The following is a 13,094-nucleotide window of genomic DNA, read 5'->3' on the forward strand; positions in this document are numbered from 1 at the left end:
AGGAATAGAAAAGAAAAAAAGAATTCATGCGTTTGTATAAAGAAATATTTACTTAATGTGATCAAGGAACTATAAAAAAGGTCCCAAGACAATAGCAAAACTTAAAATGTAGCACAAGACAAGACTTTTGTTAGGCGATATTACATTTTCCCCCCACAGAGACAACGTTGGTAACGGCCAGGTACTCATTTGACACCTGTTTATGGTGGGAGAATGTGAGTAAAGGGCTTTTTTCACGGAATCGATTATGCTCTGCTGTGTCATAATACAATCGTTAATAAATACGGTGGTGCTCCACGTTGCGTGTCCATCATGTACTCTTTAATGTCTCAGGCAAGTTTTCACCAAGTTTAGAGGAGTGTATGTCCCCTCGAGGGATTGCATTCGTCCATACCGACTTCCATCTCGTATGTGCATCTCTGTTGGTAGTCAGGGAAGCTGCGTACAAGGGTTGCCGGGACATATTTTGGCTCGAAACGGGGGCACCGTCCATAATGCGCTTCAGAGGGGTATCCTCATTATCTCTCTCTCTCTCTCTTTGATCTTTTTGAGCCAGTTTACCATAATCGTTTCCCTTCGGACATCGGAGGGCTGGCTTGCTGCCATTATCGGGTCCCATTCTCTAGGCGTTGTTGCCAGCGTTCCTGACACTATGTGCATTGACTTGCGAAGTTTAACATCTAACTTCTCAACGTTTCTGCTTCTACCCCCACACTGGAGCGCAATACTCCGCGGTGGAATAGCATAGTGCCTAGGCGGATGTCCTCAAGAGCGCGTGTTTGCGCCCCAAGTTGATCCCGTCAGCTTCCTCGGAAGACTGTTGCGTTTCTCTTTCTTTTGGGCAACTCCTTCGAGATGCACTACTTTTAAAAATCCAAATTGACAACAGAAGGACACGTTAGCTCTTTTGGGTAAATCGTCAGAGTAGACAAAACTATGAAAAACGTAATGAAAAAAAGACCAATAAATCGTAGGCAGACTCAATTCAAACAGGGAAAGCTTTTCTTGTTTTGTTTGTTTTTTTCACCATAACATAATTGTTGTTCATCTTGTTTTCTCCCTTTATAAAAACGAAAAGGGGGCGTTATAAACCAAAGGCTCATGACTAGATAACACATTCTGGAATATGGTCACAATTTTAAAACAGTGGTTTATTTTTGACGTCATTCCGCTCCCGTTATTGTTTTCAATTAACCATTTTTATGAGTAGTCATCACTAAATTGTTTTAATGAGAATATAAACGTTTTAAGGGGCGGTTTGGGTCTTTTCTAAAAAAAAATTAATAACCTATATTGGGCGGTTTTAATCATTCTGTATCATCAATATAGGTTAAAAAACAACGTTTATGGTGAAAATTTTAATTATCTGTGTTCATACCCATTTTGCGATCTAATTTGGGGGTCTGACATAAAAAATATAACAATCTTGTGGCAAACGTTCCACAAAAACTAATGAAGGAATGACCTCCATATTCTTCCCTCTTGTCAAAATTGTACCATAGTGTGTCACCATAGAGAGATTTTACGGCTTTAGCTTAAGGAATTTTTATTAGATCATTACAAAGTTGAGAATCAAAATGTTATGACAAAATTGATGTAAAAAATTCAGATTTAGGATTATAATGCAAAATTCACAATCTTATCAAAAAAATCTCTCTATGGTGACATAATTCATTATCTCTGTGATAACTGTGGAAATTTTCAGACAATTCATTGAATAGATTCTGAGAAACGTTTGACACAGTTTCCCATACCCTTAGAAAAATGACATATTGAGAAAATAGCAAAATGGCTTCCCATTTTTCACACATTTCTTACTACCTGTACCATTTTCGACCTTGTATTTCGTGCCTTTATAGTCTACTTTAAGAATTTGGACTTCAATTATATTATTTCTAAGATAATACAATATCATTTTCCACCAAAATCTCAAAATCAAATTTTTGAAGGATTTTCCTAATAATTAGACCCAAACCGCCCCTTAAGGTTACACGCAGTTCTCTGTGTCGCTACCTTATACCCGGCTGTCGACATGTTTTAAGTGTTTTGGATAAACGCACAGCATCAATATATTATAACGTCATCAAGTGTGTTGTCCTTTGATAATTTCAATATCACTGGCTGATAGCCTTTTGTAACATATGTCCATAACACACAGGAAAGCGCAAACAAGATAAAATGTTTTTCTCAACGTTTCTCGCTTCACCAACACAAATTTGCATAAGTTATAAACCGCTGTACATCATACATTGGCATATCGTCTTTCTTTTAACAAATATTTTTCCCATAGTTTTATAAAACTTCAACAATGGAATAATCAAAAATTGTCCAAATCATCAAATACGAGAGTTTTCACAAATCTTTCGCTTAATCACAATTTGGCAATTAGGGAATCATCGAAAATCATGTTAATTCGATGTTTAAAATAATCGGGCAAAAATGAAATGAAAGCCATTTGTCAGTGTCTGGCAGATGTGGCCTAAAATGAGAATATTCCGATTAGCATTCATATCTTGTGACAATTGAAATTTTAAGCTTGATTCAACTAAACTAAATGAGCTTTTCCAGTAATGTTTTTGTTTTTGCTAGCGCAATGCCCACTAATTGTGCTTAAATATCTTTATATTGGCCCAAGCCAACGACAACGTTTAACATGTAGAACAAGACCTGTGAGGTGCAATTAATTAAAAAAATTTTGACAGTGATACAATGCTGTAACAGGCCAGGTCTTACGCCTGAGTGAGGTGAGGAAAAGCTGTCCAAGATTCACATTTTTCGCCGCTCAGAGACAAAATTAGAAAGACGAATCGTAAAAAAAAAGAATTCTTGCGTTTTTATAAAGCAATGCCCACTTAAATTGCTCAAGGCACTATACAAGAGCTCCCGAGCCAACAACAACACTTAAAATGGAGCAAAAGACTGTTAGGCGATATTACATTCTTCCCCGACAGAGACAACGCTGGTAACGGCCAAGTACTCATTTGATACCTGTTTATGGTGGGAAAATCTGTGTAAAAGGGCTTTTTTCAAGGACTAGATCGTAACATTCCACACAAATTAATATCATAGCAAATGATTACTGATTTGACGAGACATTGGGTGAAAGTGACAACCAAGATCCGAAGTGCAGGATGTGTTCAGTAGATCTATTCGATAAAAATGGGCGAAATACACAGAGCACGTCATTTATAACAACCCTAAGAATAAAGCTCGGTGGCAGGTGACGGGCAACTGGTGCTATTCTTTCAGATGACGAGCCATAAATGCGAGGGGGGGGGGGGGTGGCTGTAAACGTTTATTACTACTGTGACGCAAACGTCATATCATAGATCAATTAAACACAAAGAATAATATACTGGATAGCCTGCGGCACAATGGCAAACCACGATGGGTTTTTTATCATTGCATCAAGAAAGTGTTTACTTTCAGTCTCGATCGCTTAGGGGGGGGGGGGTACCCTTTCCCAAATCTGTAACATATATAATAAAGAGAAACCCACCGCACCGTTTGGGACGGGACAAATCAGTTAACCCTCTTCCGCACTAGGACAGGACTGTCCTGGGACATTCCTGTCCCAAATATGTAACATATAGAATTTAGAGAAATCTTCCGCACCTATTGGGACGGGACAAAACAGTCCCATTGTGTCCCAAGCCGTTGTGAAATGCTACAAAATCAACGGGACAGGACTGTCCCAGTCCCGTGTTCATATCGTTTGTGATAGTAGAAAAATATAGCAGACTTCCGCACTAGGACAAAAAAAGTCCCAGACTTGGCGGTGCCAGTGTCAAAATTGAAATGCCTGTCTTTATTTTCTGCATCCCTACTACTACTGCTACTACTACTACTACTACTACTACTACTACTACTACTACTACTACTACTACTACTACTACTACTACTACTACTACTACTACTACTATTTCTACTGTTGCTTCTGCTGCTGCTAATGCCACTAATATATTAATACCTACATCCCTTACATTTCGTATTTATTTTCCAACAATAGTCCACACTTTATTTTAGTTCACTGTCTTCTATACTGCATTACACAGTTCCTACCCGCCTCCCCTCTTTTGACAAAAATTAAGTACGCACCTTTTATAAATTTCTATTGCTCTGTTTTAATTCGCGCTTCCTCACAAAGTAGCATACAATTTCCTGCCCATCAATGTTTTTGTTTATGCATCTTAACAACGCCACAACCACATTATCTCATTCGTCTGTAGTTTTTAATTCATCATGTGTTGTTGATGAAGGGGAAACCTGAAACGTCCATTTTATCTGTTTTCGTATATTAAACTGAAGCTTACATTCAATTTCACAGTTATGATTTATTCAATTCTGAATATTAAAAAGCAAGAACAATTCAAAAAATAATTCTATGAAACCACGTACAGAAGGTATAGCAACATAAACATTTTCGGCAATTTAAAAATGTATGTTTATTAATATAATTTAAGAAGTGTCACACTTTGTGACACAGCAGTAACGTGTCTAAAACCGGTCGCACATCTATTCGGTACCTTGTGGGATCAATTATCTTTATTGTTATTTATTTCGGGAATTTTCAATGAAAATATTTTTAAGTTAGTCCTTCTGAGCCACTTGGACTCATTGTAAGACAAATTAACTCCTTTAGAGCCTTGTAGCCAATGGTGCAGGAGTTATTCCGGTTTCAATAGCGTGAAGCGGACAATTAACGTATTTGTGTGAAAACCTTTGAACAGGACGCTAGTCTATCGCAGATTACTATCTCAGCTTGACAGATACCCTTTTACACCTGAATGGAGTAAATTTTCTTACTCTAGAAAGTACAAATTTGCTTCGGTCGGAATCGAACACAGAACCTCTGAGTCCAGAGTACAACGCGCTAACCATGGGCCATCTTGCCTCCTAAGCTTTTAAATCCGGAACTTATCCATGTTGCTGTAGCGTTGAGCAGACAGATAACAGTTTAAAATTTTAAAAAATAAAATTCCCTTTTTCATCCCATAGGGGAAATTTTTCTCGAGGGTCTATTCCAAGGGAAGATTGGAATAACCCAGGCGTCAGCCGCAATGCAGCGCCGCAAATTGAGCTAGGGCGAGGTATAACCCAGGCGTTAGCCGCAGTGCAGCGCCTAAATTGTGCTAGGCGAGGTGACTTACTCAAGGCAACACAGCGCATCAGCGGGTGATCGAACTGATGCCTTTCGGGTACGAAGCAAAGACCGTACCACCGAGCCATGCTGACTTTCTATTATCCTCTTGAATGATGCTAGTCCGTCAAAGATTACTTTCATCAGCGAACTGGTACTCATTTGCACCTGGATAAAATGAGGTGATTCCAAGAAAGTCATTTTAAGATAAGATCGGAGATCACCATAGCGTCTACGGAATTGACACTTGAGCAATCTTTGGGTCATTAAAGGATGCACCCAATATTGTTTTCTCTTTCAATTTGTCTTTTTTTTCCACGTAGTAAAGCACAGAAATATGCAACCTCTATTTCATCCATTACTAGTAGTAGTGGTAGTAGTAGTAGTAGTAGTAGTAGTAGTAGTAGTAGTAGTAGTAGTAGTAGTAGTAGTAGTAGTAGTAGTGTGTAGTTGTTGTTGTAGTAGTAGTAGTAGTATGTAGTAGTGTAGTGGTAGTGGTAGTAGTGTAGTGTTGTAGTAGTAGTAGTGTTGTATGTAGTAGTAGTAGCAGCAGCAATAATATTACTCTTGCTATAAGAATATTTCATGATTATATAAATCTTATGTAAACAAATCTCATTGTACAGTGTAAAAAATCATTATCGTCATGTCGTATCTTATGTTGATTCATAAAATGTGAATTATTAGAGTTGTACCAAGGACTTATTTTTTAAATTATTAAATAATCCAAACTATTAAATAACTAATCTATTAATTAGAAGATTTTACATTATTATTATCACCATTACAATTATTATTATTATTATTATTATTTATTATTATTATTATTTATTATTATTATTATTATTATTATTATTATTATTATTATTATTATAATTATTATTATTATTATTATTATATTATTATTATTATTATTATTATTATTATTATTATTATTATTATTACTTATTATTATCATTATTACTATCATTGTTTGCCTTGCTTTATTATTGATTTTATTTACTTGATTTGTTGATGAAAATATTATATTCTTGTATGAGTTATATTGACAATTGCCTACAAATAAACTTTTGAATCTTATAAAAAAATTTTAAAAAATAATGCATTCGCGCAGGTGTGTCCCGGGACAGTCCTGTCCTAGTGCGGAACCCCTTTTGAATAGAAGTTTTCTCCAGTGGGACAGGACAAATTTGTCCTGGGACAGTTTTGTCCTAGTGCGGAAGGAGTCTTATAGCGTGTTCCGAGCCGTTGTGGGGCTTCTTCTGCACTAGGACAGGACTGTCCCAGGACGAATTTGTCCTGTCCTACAAAAGGGGTACCGCACTAGGACAGGGCTGTCCCAGGACGAATTCGTCCTGTCCCACTGAAGAAAACTTATATTCAAAAGGGGTAGTACTAGGACAGGACTGTCCCAGGACATCCTCGCCGCTTGCGCAAATGCATTATCAAAATGGATGAAATGGAGGTTGTATATTTCTGTGCTTTACTACATAGAAAAAAAGACAAATGGAAAGAGGAAATAATATTGGGTGCATCCTTTAATGACCCAAAGATGGCTCAAGGGTCAAAACCATAGGCTATGGTGATCTCCGATCTTATCCTAAAATGTTTTTCTTGGAATCACCTCACTTTACCCAGGTGCAAATGAGTACCAGTTCGCTGATGAAAGTAACCTTTGACAGACTAGCGTCCTTTCAAGAGGATAATAGAGGGTCTGCATGGCTCGGCGGTACGGTCTTTGCTTCGTACCCGAAAGGTACCACGTTCAATCACTGCGATGTGTGGCCTTGAGCAAGTCACCTCGCCCTTGCTTAATTTGCGACGCTGCACTGCGGCTGACGCCTGGGTTATTCCAGTCTTCCTTGGAATAGACCCTCGAGAAATTTTTCCTCTATGGGATGAACAAAGGGAATTTTTTTTAAAATTTTAAACTGTTATCTGTCTGCTCAACCATACAGAAACATGGATAAGTTCCGGGTCTATAAGCTTAGGAGGCAGGATGGCCGAGTGGTTAGCGCGTTGTACTCTGGAAATAGTGGTTCTGTGTTCGATCCGACCGAGGCCAATTTGCACTTTCCTGGAGAAAGAAAATTTACTCCAATCACTCACTCCATTCAGGTGTAAAAGGGTACCTGTCAAGCTGGGATAGTAATCTACGATAGAATATTGTCCTGTGCAAAGGTTTTCAATCAAATACATACGTTAAATGTCCGCTTCACGCTAGTGAAATCGGGATAACTCCTGCACTCTTGGCTCCAAGGCTCTAAAGAACTTAATTTGTCTTACAATGAGCCCAAGTGGCTCATAAGGAATTACTTAAGGACAAAATATTTTCACTGAGAATTCCCGAAATAAATAACAATAAAGATAGTTGATCACACAAGTTACCGAATAGATGTGAGACCGGTTTTAGACACGTTACTGATGTGTCACAATGTGTGCCACTTCTTAAATTATTTTTATAAACATACGTCATTTAAATTGCCGAAAATCTTATATTGCCATGCATTCTTTAGATACGTGGTTTCATCACATAGAATTATTTTTTGAATTGTACTTTTTTATATTCAAAATTGAAATAAATAAATAAATAAATGAATAAATAAATAAATAAATAACAAAGTGAAATTGAATGTAAGCTTCAGTTTAATATACGAAAACAGATAAAATGGACGTTTCGGGTTTCCCCTTTATCAACAAAACAGGATGAATGAAACACTACAGACGAAAGAGATAATGTGGTAGTGGCGTTGTTAAGATGCATAAACAAAAACATTGATGGGCAGGAAATTGTATGCTACTTTGTGAGGAAGTACGATTTAAAATAGAGCAATAGAAATTTATAACAGGTGCGTAATTAATTAAATCAAAGAATGGGAGGAGGGGAGGAACTGTGTAATGCAGTATAGAAAGTGAAAGAAAATAAGGTCTGGACTATTGTTGGAAAATAAATACAATGGAATTGGAAATAAATACAAAATACAAGGGATGTGGGTATTAGTATACTCATCAGTGGCAGTAGCAGCAGCAGAAGCAACAGTAGAAATTGTAGTGCTAGTAGTAATATTAGTAGTAGCAGTCGTCGTCCTAGTAATATTAGTAGTAGTAATAATAATAATAAAAATAATGCTGAAAACTTATATAGAGCTATAACTCCGAGACACCAGACTCCAAGCGGTTCGTAGTAGTAGTAGTAGTAGTAGTAGTAGTAGTAGTAGTAGTAGTAGTAGTAGTAGTAGTAGTAGTAGTAGTAGTAGTAGTAGTAGTAGTAGTAGTAGTAGTAGTAGTAGTAGTAGTAGTAGTAGTAGTAGTAGTAGTAGTAGTAGTAGTAGTAGTAAGTAGTAGTGGGTAACACATTGTTTTGGTAACAGATTATTTTGGTAACACATTATTTTGGTAACACATTGTTTTGGTAACACATTGTTTTGGTCAATAATGCTACAATTTGTTTTCGTCGATCCAGATATTCAAACGACAGATGAGCTGATACGTCATCTGGGAGGATGCAATCTCTTCCAGTCTCTTCTAACAGCTTATGCATCCTTGCTCTACATGACTTCAGCTTTCTCCATGATCTTTATGTCCTTTGGGATGTACAACCCTGGATGGAGATGTATGGACAACATGACGACAAGCTTGACCACCCTCGCGCCAACAACTGCTACTAATATAACCATGCAAGAAATGACAACTATATGGAAGACTAACGTAGATGTAGCAAATAGAAATAATACAACACCAGATGCCGCATTCACTGTCTCTTGTGATCATTATAAGGCGTGTAAAAACGTCCAATTTAGCCAAAGAGAGTCCACTATAGTTACAGAATGGGGCCTTATTTGTGGCGATGCTTGGAAGGTTTCGACAATTATCTCTATTCAAATGTCAGGGATGACCTTTGGATATTTCGTCAGCGGTTATCTGGGAGATACTTTTGGACGGAAACGTACGCTGGGAATGAATACTTTGATCAAAGCAGTTTTTAACTTTTTGTCTTTAGCATCTGTATCATGGGAAATGTTTGCTGTCCTGAAATTTTTTGTAGGCTTCACCTGTGGGATTCTATTTTGTGTGTCCAATGTATATATGACTGAATTCGTCACTCCAAAATGGCGTATCATTAGTCCCAGTATACCTGTTTGGGTTTTAGGGTGTGTTCTATTTAGTGTGTGCGCCATTATATTCAAAGATTGGAGATATATTCATATCATTGACGGCTGTTTTACTGTTTTGTTACTCATACCATTGCTTGTATTCCCGGAAAGCTTACGCTGGCTGATAATCAATAAGAGAGAAAAGAAAACTAATAATGCAGTTAGAATAATGGCAAAGTTGAATAGGGTTGAGGTCTCCGATGATATAAATTTCCTCGCTAATCAAACAAAATCTATGAAAGTTGAAAATAAACATAACTTCCATTTGTTAATTCAGCTTTTTAAGAAAGATTCAAGACAAAATACAATTATTTTGAGTTATGTGCTCTTTGTATTAAATCTTTTTTACTTTTCCAGCAGTTTCGGAGTTTCAATGCTGCCTGGAGATCTATACATAAACAATATTATCATGTACAGTACGGAGCTATTTGGAAATATTCTTGCATGGTTTATGCCGAATATATTTGGACGACGGCCTACAGGAATTGGCGCATGCCTGACTGAGGCCATAGCAGTTGGCTGCTTCTTGTGTTTCAATGTTTTTGCCAGTGGAAATGTCAGAGAAATAGGAGGGTTGGCTTTCGTGATCGTTGCAAGAAATTGCTCCAATCTGATTTGGTATGTGGTTGTTGCTTGTACGATTGAACTCTACCCGACAACAGTTCGTGCCACAGCTATGGGATGGATGATGTTCTTGTCTGGAGTATCTTCCGCTATAACCCCGTACCTTGTTACGAGTACTCAGGTCATGCGGGTGTCATATCTTGTCTTGGTAATTCTCTTTCTAGGAGGCAGTTTGATGTATACACGCATTCCAGAGACTCGGGACAAAGATCTGTCAGATGGTGCAACCAGCAATAGAGATGTCAAGGACACTGATTATACAGACATTGTTCAAGACGTTCACTCAGAACAGATCTAGGACGCTTTTTGCTGATGCCTATGAAGCTGTTAGAATAAAATGTTCAAACCTTTTTGGTGACTTTTTACCCCCTCTCCTTTTTATACTTTTCTTAAATTCGCCTCCTCCCCACACCCCACTCAATACAGTGTCGCATCTTAGGACAGAAAAGTCAAAGTCTATGACCTCTTCTCTTGTCATTAATAGTTTCAACTGTCTCGCCCATCTTTTATCACCGTTTATCATTAGTGCCTGCCAGATTCATTTGCGCAATATATTTCAAGGGCTTTAATATTCTGGGCTAGGTATACTTTTATTGATGGCATCCCGGTTTTCGTATTCTCACATTTGTTCAGTCCAGTTCTCTTAAGCAAACATTCCGCCACTCTTTTTAATATTTCATTAAAAAAATATTGTTAAACTTAATTCTTTTTCACAATATCTTGCTCTAATGTGATTTTTAAGTCTTTGCTCATTTTCTTTCAGCGTTTTCTTCTCTTTAACCAGTGAGGAATTTCTGGTTGATGATTGGGAGAGGACAATTTGGTATCCAATAAATGCTGTGTCGCAATGAATTTATTATATCTTGTCTCTAGCAGGAGCTGGCTTTCTTCAGAATGATTTGGTAGTGGTCAAGGGTGGCCGCGGTGGCTGGAGGAGTAGCCGTTGCGCCTTGAATGAAGAGTAGGGATTGAGGTTGGAGCAGGAGTAGTAAGGGTTGAGCCTGGAGGGGTAGAAGTTGAGGTAAAAGGAGTAGAGGTTGAGTCTGGAGGAGTAGAGGTTGATGTTTGAGGAGTAAAGTTTATGACTGAAGGAAATTAGGCTGAGACTAGATGAGAAGGGGTTGGGGGTGGATGAGTATAGGTTGGGCCTGGAGAAGCAAAGGTTAAAGCTGGAGGAGTAGAAGGTGAGGCTTGAGGAATATAGGCTGAGGGTTGAGGAGTAGGGGTTGAAGCTGGAGGAGTAGTTGAGGCAGGAGGCTGTGGTAGTTTTGAGGTTTATGCTGGAGGAGTAGAGGTTGAAGCCGAAGGAGTAGAGGTTGAGACTAGAGGCATAGAGGTTGAGGCTGGAGGAGAAGAGGTTGAAGCTGAAGGAGTAGAGGTTGAGGCTGGAGGCGTAGAGATTGAGGCTAGAGCAGTAGAGATTGAGGCCGGTGGAGTAGAGCTTGAAGCTGGAGGAATAGGGCCTCCAGCAGCTGAGGGAAGTGAAAGTGTAACCTTGGGAATTGAGTTAAAAACTAATATCAATCGATACGTTATTGCAGCTTTTTTATTCTTTGCCAATATTTCCTTTAATTTAATCTCCATAAATATCATACTATACTTTACTTACTGGCTAATACAATGCCTTCACCTCTTCATCGAAAATTCTCGACATCAAACTCCGAGAATCCATGCGCATGATAACAGGATGCCTCAACACAACACAAATCCCGTGGCTCCCAACATTAAGCGCAATCGCACCGCCAGAACTCATGCGAGAAGAGGCAACCAAAAGTTGCCCACAACTTAAAGACCTGACTCTAAATACCCTATTAAAAACCATCATAAATGAATCTCTCAGAACATCACGACTCAAATCTAGAAATCTTCTCCCACTCAGAACTGCAAAACTTCAAAATTGGAGAAGCCTGGAAGGAATATTGGATAAATGCCATGCCCGTGGGAGGTGGGGTAATCAAGGACCCATTAGAATTTATGCCAGACTTTAAGGAATGGCAGTCGAAAACAGCGGGTGCCTCAATCTGACTACTGACAGGCCACAGCAGGACTGCTGCAAACATGCATCGATGGGGTCTTAGGGAGTCAGCCGATTGTCCCCACTGTCAGGGAACGCCAGAGACAGCAGAACACATAATCTTACACTGCCCTGTAAAGAGTTTGACGGCAGGTTTCGAGGTTGTCCTCAACTGCAGTGACGAATTTAAAGACTGACTGGAGACTTCCAGTGTGGAGATGTAGCTATTCGCTACTACTACTGCTGCTACTACTACTACTACTACTACTACTACTACTACTACTACTACTACTACTACTACTACTACTACTACTACTACTACTACTACTATTACTACTACTACTACTACTACTACTACTACTACTACTACTACTACTACTACTACTATACTACTACTATACTACTACTACTACTACTACTACTACTACTACTACTACTACTACTACTACTACTACTACTACTACTACTACTACTACTACTACTACTACTACCTCTTTATTAATATTGGTGCATTTGTTCAGGATGCAAACCGTTATAATTGATGACAAATTTCATTTTAGTCGTCTTGAGGCCTTGATTGACTACTTCATGTAACAAAACGCTTAATAATAATAATCATAATAATAATAATAATAATAATAATAATAATAATAATAATAATAATAATAATAAAATAATAATAATAATAATAATAATAATACACCTTTATATAGCGCTCATTCTCGTGTAAAACACAAGCTCTGGGCACTTACAATATAAATGTCAATTTTAAGTGAAAAAAAAAAATAATGATAATAATTCATAGCCAAATCAAGGATTCATAGAGTCAAGAAAAACAAATACAGAAAAATGTGTCTTAAGATTCTTTTTAAAGGTAAGTAAAGACTTGCACTCCGTCAGACCACGTGTCAGTTCATTCCAAATCTTGGGGCCGAAACAAGCAAACGATCTATCACCAAATTTTGTTCTTGATTTTTTTTCCGAAATGTTCGTTTGGTCATTACATGATCTTAAAGTGTAATTTTCAAATTTACACACGACCACGTGATCTGTGAGATATGCCGGTGCTATACCAGTCAAACACTTATAAACAAAACACGCTGCTTTGTAATATGTGCACTTTTCAATGGGCAACAAGTGGAGAGAGGCCAACAAAGGGGTT

General features: G+C 37.9%; 1 protein-coding gene across 1 annotated transcript in view; it reads left to right on the top strand.

Annotated features, from left to right (window-relative positions):
* The window catches only part of LOC144976668 (solute carrier family 22 member 4-like), a 19,522-nt gene extending 9,253 nt beyond the window's left edge, over positions 1 to 10,269 (top strand). Inside the window, exon 2 of the mRNA XM_078920997.1 lies at positions 8,604 to 10,269. Within this exon, the coding sequence (XP_078777123.1) occupies positions 8,604 to 10,216 (1,613 nt within the window). The 3' untranslated portion in view covers positions 10,217 to 10,269. The remainder of the gene's footprint in view (positions 1 to 8,603) is intronic.
* The last annotated feature ends 2,825 nt before the right edge of the window (positions 10,270 to 13,094 follow it).

Source organism: Berghia stephanieae, chromosome 7 (genome assembly GCF_034508935.2).
Source record: "Berghia stephanieae isolate SIO BIC M18660-M18661 chromosome 7, UCSD_Bste_1.3, whole genome shotgun sequence".
NCBI classification, from domain to species: Eukaryota; Metazoa; Mollusca; class Gastropoda; order Nudibranchia; family Aeolidiidae; genus Berghia; species Berghia stephanieae.